Raw genomic sequence first — 6,000 nt, 5'->3', positions numbered from 1 at the left:
AGGAGGAGGGTGGAGGGGAGAGAGACAGCAGGCAGGAAGGTTGGCATACTAACACGAGTGAGGCTCTCCTCCCGCCGTCCCAGCCATCCCCGGCTCCTCGCTGGCAGCGGAGGGGGGCGTCTGCCGGAGCCGCGGGTTGCGGCCGGCGGGCTGCGCCCGGTGCCCGCGTCCGCGGAGCTGCGGCGGCGGGGGCTGCCGGCAGGCGTGTGGCCGCGGCTCCTGCTCGCAACCCCCCTCTCTTTTATGAGCAGCGAGGCGGAGGAGCGGCAGCAGGGGACACCAGGAGGAGCATTTCTTCCCCGGGGTTTATGAATGGCACTGACATGGAGGAAATACCGTTTCAGAAAGTCAAGACCAAGAGGAAGAAGTGCTGCCACTGCTGCTGCTCCCCGCCGGCTGCCGCGGCGGCGGGAGCGGGAGCCGGGCTGGGGGACCCCCCTCCCTTGCTGCTGCTGGATGCCATCGCCTGCGAGGACGAGTTTGACTGCAAGGAGCTGGAGGCTCTCTTCCAGAGCTACAACCTGAAGCTGGAGCAGACGTCCACCCTCAAGGCGCTGGCCGTCCTCATCGTGCTCACCGCCAGCCTGGCCCTGGTGGAGCTCCTCTCTGGCCCCAGCCTGACCATCTCCAAAGGCTCGCACCCGGTGCACTGCATCATCTTCCTCTCCCTCTTCATCGTCACCAATGTCAAGTACCTGCAGGTCACCCAGCTGCAGCAGATCGTCAAGCTCACCTTGCTCTTCAGCTTCACCTTCTCCTTCCTCTGCTGCCCCTTCTCGCTCGGCGCCTACGGCATGGAGCCCCCCAGCGCCCCCGAGCAGGGCATGTGGCAGCTCATGTTGGTCACCTTCGTCTCCTACTCGCTGCTGCCCGTTCGGACCCTGCTGGCCATCGTCTTCGGGCTGGTGGTGTCCGTCTCCCACCTCATCGTCACCGCCACCTCCGTCAGTGCCAAGCGGCAGAGGCTCTGGAGGACGGTGAGAGAGGGCCGGGCCGGGCCGGGCCGGGCCGGGCACTGCAGCACGGCACGGCCGCGCCGTGCGTGCCCGGCGGGCGGGCGGGGAAGCGCGGAGAGGCGCGGAGCGGGGAGCGGCGGAGGCTGGACGCCGGCCCCCGCATCCAGCCGGGGTGGCGGCGGCGCCGGGCGGTGACCGGGGAGCGCCCGGCGGGGAAGGGGCGAGCGGGCACCTGTGCTCCCAGCGGTGCCTGGAGTTGCCGCAAGTTTCCGGGAGGCAGGGGGGGATAGGGCGGCTCCTGGGAGACGGGACCTCGCGGCTTTGGCTCTCGAAGGCAAACTGGGGAGAGGGGAGGGGAGCCAGCAGTGCCGTTTCCACGCTGGGGCAGGTTCAGGGGCACCGCATGCACAGTCAGTGCAAATCCAGTGCGTATAAATAACACCGCTTGACTCGTTACAAACTTGGCATAGACAATAAGCTGCATGTGCTAATAACACTTCGATGGAGTTGGTTCGTGTCCTCGCTGTCTCTCTCGGCCGTGGACCTTTCGTGCCCACAGCCCAACTCGGGGGGGCTCTGCAGAAGCGGGCTGAGATAGGTGGGACGCGCACAGAGGGAAACCCACCTCGCTGCTCTCCACGCGAGCGAGGCATTCCCCCGGCAGTTTTCCCCGGGCAGCTGCTGCCCCCTCTCCATAGACATTACCTGCTTATGTCAGTGAACTTCCTAGTGGTTCCCTTTCCCCTCTGAATTAATCCAGCAAAACCTCCCTCTGCAGCAAGCATCTTTGGAAACGTGCTGCTGCACTCTCCCCCCTCCCTCGAGTAGCTATTTATAGCCCTGCAGGGCTTTCTCCGGCTCCCGTGGCCTGATGGGCCGCACTGGCATGAGGAGGAGGAGGAGATGCGCCTAGGGGAAACGCTGGGGCTGGGAGTCGGGGTTTGCTGCTTCAGGTTCCGTTATGTGGTGCCTCTGAACCACTGGGAAAGAGAAATTGAAAAATTTTTGTGTCCTCCCTCGTATTGCATTGATTATGTCTGCCCTCAGGGGAAGCACACAGGTTCTGGGGTCTAGATTGGCGTTAAACAACAATTTAATGCATAATTGAAGTACTTAGTACATTACTTCTGCTGAATCCTGGTATTATTCTCCATGTGTAAGGCTGTGTTGTGATGCTAGGACGGACACAGTTGGCATGGGCGTAAACACGGCCGTAAGCAGAATTGTACACCTTTGTGCCCAGAACCGCGAATTCTTTCTTCCTCCTTGCGTGCTCGCAGAGACACACACACCCCAGCGTGACATGCATGCACATCATGGAGGTGCACAGGGACAATCAAAAGAGTGGGGTTACTGAGACGAATAGGATTATTCATGGCTTCACGCTGCTGAGCTGGTGGACAAAATAAATTGTATATTTTGAAGGGGAAGAGAGAGATAAGCCGAGCTTTATGATTTACCCAGATAATCTGATGGTCTATTTTTAAATGCGTGATTTAGAGTTTCCATGAGAGGGAGAGCTGATGAAATGCAGGAGCACTGAGAGGAGCCTTCCTTAAAAGCATCCAAACTGATGCTAAAAACACTAGAATATTTCTCTTTGAGTAGGGCTGAAGATAGCTATTTTTACTGGAGTACCAATTAGTCCTTCTGGGAGTCCAGGCTATCCTGGCTGCCCTGACACAGAGGCAGATTTTCCTTGATGCCAAGTTGCAGCTCGGTGTGGCACCTGCTGTTCTAGACGAATAACATAAAGAAGCTGACAATAACGTCTGCTCACTAAATCATCTAACCAAGGGCTTGAATGTGAAATATTTTGAAGAGAGGAAATCTGCTAACTTACTTTTTTCATACTAGTTTAACTCAGTTATTCAACAGACAAGAAGCTGGCTTAAAAATACATAGAAATAGCTGACTAGCGGCTGATGTAACACACATATGTTTCTTCTTCATCATCCTCTCCCCCCCACCAAAGTAATTTCAGTAATTTGTATGCAGTCCCCAGAGCAGTATGCTTTGCTGATAACAGGAGGCAGAAACCAGCTCTGAGTCAAGCAAAATAACTGGTCTGTGAACTTGTGTCGCACAAAAATGCACATTGATGTGTCGCATATTTGCAAACAAAAAATCCTCTGATTTGAAGACTATCTCCGTATGGAAGGGACTCTTCCTTTACAAAGAAGTTGTTTTTTCTTTTCCAAAGAACAATTTCACAATGATTGGAAATTTAAAGCCATGCAGAGGCCACGTCGTCTGAATTTTATTTGCCTGGCCTGAGAGTAGCCCAGCCTTTTTTGTAAAGGCTAGAATGGATGCTAGCTCGCAGTCTGGATATGCTTCCCAGCCACTGGATTTTATCATGACTGTCCCAGTGCTTGTAGACACAGCATGCAGTCAGCCTGTCAGGGAGGCTGGACTGCTCTATGCAGAGCTGCAGTAGCGTGAATGGCTGTTCTTTCTCCCAACCCCTTGCCTCCTAGCCCCAAGCAAATGGGTGAATTTAAATCTTTAAATAGAAATCTGCTGTATCCAGAAATGCAGAAGCACCTGCACCAACCACTGAGGCTAGTGTTTGTTAAAGAAGCCTTTGATTTTTGGGTGATTCAGGCAGGGAAACAATTTTATTTTTGTTTAGCCTGAGCTTTACGAGACCGCGGATCTAGTAACTTCCATTGAAGTTAAACTAGCAAGTTAAGTTGTCAGCAAGACCAAGCACTTCATGTTGTTTCAGGTTCAACCCATTAAAAAATGGGCATAGCCAAGTTAAGGGGTTTGTTCTGAAGCGGGCTTTTGGACGCACATCTTCTATTCCATGCTATCTGAGGAATCACCATATGCAAATCTGAATGCCGAAAGCCTCGCTGACTTCAATAGTGCTGAATCAGACCCTAAGTGGGTCTCACGGCGTGCTTAAAATTTGCATTCATACAAATGTACAAACACTTCGGCATGTTAAAATCAGCTCATTATGGGAGAAGTTTGTTATGAGGTCTACAGAGTAAAGCACATTTCATTTGCAAGTGATAGTTTTCTGACAGCACAGTGTTGTCTGCGGGTGGTCTGTGGAGATCACAGGCTCATTTCTTCTGGCTCTCTCCACCATTAGATGACATGTTGTGTCATGTCATGTCATGTCATGTCATACCAGAGTTGAGACACATGTGTAAAATGTATGTACATTTACACATTACATGTATGTGTAAAAGCAAGAGGAGAGGAGGAACGGAAGTGCAGCGAGGCAAAGAGAGATGAGGGAGTAATGTGGCAGAACTTGAGCTTCATCTTTCCACTCAGTAGCTAGTTTTTCATCAAATGAAAGATTCCAATCTGCTAATCTGTCCTGCTCATTTCTGAAGAGAAATGTAGTAGTAGATAATATATATACATATATATATGAATCAGTGGCATATTAAAAATATGCAAAGTACTTGTGGGCAACCTTGACCTCACTTGGAATAAGTTCATGGCAAAAGGCATGCGGACTTCACAGCTGGTTGTGCATGTCTTATTTGACACTGTGATAAGGATGTAAACAGTGTATATAACCAGTAGGATATTGGTCACGTTAGTCGGACTCTCTCACTTCCTTTGGAGTCATGGAGCTGAATGCTCATGCCATATGATGTGACAAGGTATCTACAGGTGGCTGGACCTACCAATGAAGTTTTAACAGCTTGGACTCTAGTCTGTTTTTTTTTCCTTCCCCTACAGCTTCCAGAAGTATGTTAGGTGCTTCAGAGCAGTTACAGAAATACAGAACCCTACCCCAAGGATCTTAGTCTAATTTTTGTTGTGATGCCGTGAGTGGGTGTTAGCGACATTAAGGCCAGATAGGATGAGGAAGGCAAAGGCTGCTCACAGAAATTACTCAGTGGTGGCATGTGCACAGTTTCATGACTTACTGTTAAATAACTTCTTTTGTCCCTCTAAATATTTTTGTCCCCTTGATTTTTAAAAAATGTGTGCTTCTTTTGAGAAAAATCAAAAGCGAATCATACACCAACAAAGTGCCCTCACACAGCACAGAAATCTTTGTGAAAAAGCAGATCTTTTCTGAAAACCAAAGTTCCAACATGAAAGTTCCAACAAAGAGCAGAAGAAAAAAGGTGCTATCGTAAATTAGTTGAAAAAAAATTATTTTTTTCGGCAGTGTGGTGAAATTAATGTTGTAGTATTTTTCTGGCTGTATTTAAAACCGGTTTTGTGCATATCTTTATTTATTTGTATGATTAGCACTTTTATTGATTCAGCAAGTACCAAAATTGTAGTGGGGAATGGGTAGACTATGAAAAGGATAATGTGGAGAAACTGGTAACAGTTATTTAAAATAATTTATTTAATACTTACAGTTTTATTTTATCTTAACTCTTTGCAGGTTAGTGTAATAATAGTCTGGACTATCACAAGGAATTATCATTTTCATCATTATCATTTTCATCATTATCATGCCAAAGTTAATCTTATTTCTGCTAGTGTTTTAAACATAATTAATGAACACATCACTGACAGAACTGTTAATCTCCACACCTTTGTCTCTCACACAGAAGGTAGAGTCTAGCAGCCTAATAAAAAGGCTTGCAAATCAAAGACAGCTCAGCTCCATTGTCGTTATTATTCGGTGCAAAGCTCAGGTTTTCTCCTTCATGCATATAAAGTACTGCTGAGGGATTGTACTAGTTCATTCTCTGTGGTGCTTTTCAAATATTAGTATCAAGAATATCTCTAGTATTGCAAACATATCTATGCTCTAATAAGCTGTTTGACTTCACTGTTTTCCTCTGTTTCCAAAGACTGGGACCACTGTTCTTAGAGATTCTCATTAAGTTGCCATTTAGTTCATATAAAAAGAGTGGTAAAACTTTGCCCCCCTTAGTTAAAATGGGATTTTAATCTTAATTTGTGGCATGGGGATTGCCAGGTATTGACCACAGTCCTTTTACCTAGGAGCTGAAGTATAGGATTTTCTATGGAACGGAGAGCTCAGTGTCTTTTTCCGCATAGAGATTCATATGCTTTTGGCTTCCTGAGTCTGCAAACTGCTGAC

The 6,000-nt window shown here is 48.5% G+C and overlaps 1 protein-coding gene across 1 annotated transcript in view; it reads left to right on the top strand.

The window, feature by feature from the left end:
• Window positions 1-308: 308 nt before the first annotated feature.
• Window positions 309-6,000, top strand: part of ADCY1 (adenylate cyclase 1) — a gene marked incomplete at its 5' end in the record, with an annotated part of 160,895 nt that continues 155,203 nt past the window's right edge. Inside the window, one exon of the mRNA XM_082310612.1 lies at window positions 309-977. Coding sequence (XP_082166738.1) covers window positions 309-977 — 669 coding nt within the window. The remainder of the gene's footprint in view (window positions 978-6,000) is intronic.

This window comes from Platalea leucorodia, assembly GCF_965183815.1.
Source record: "Platalea leucorodia genome assembly, chromosome: 1".
NCBI classification, from domain to species: Eukaryota; Metazoa; Chordata; class Aves; order Pelecaniformes; family Threskiornithidae; genus Platalea; species Platalea leucorodia.
The sequence above is the reverse complement of the archived record's forward strand: the minus strand, read 5'-3'. Positions and strand labels throughout refer to the sequence as shown.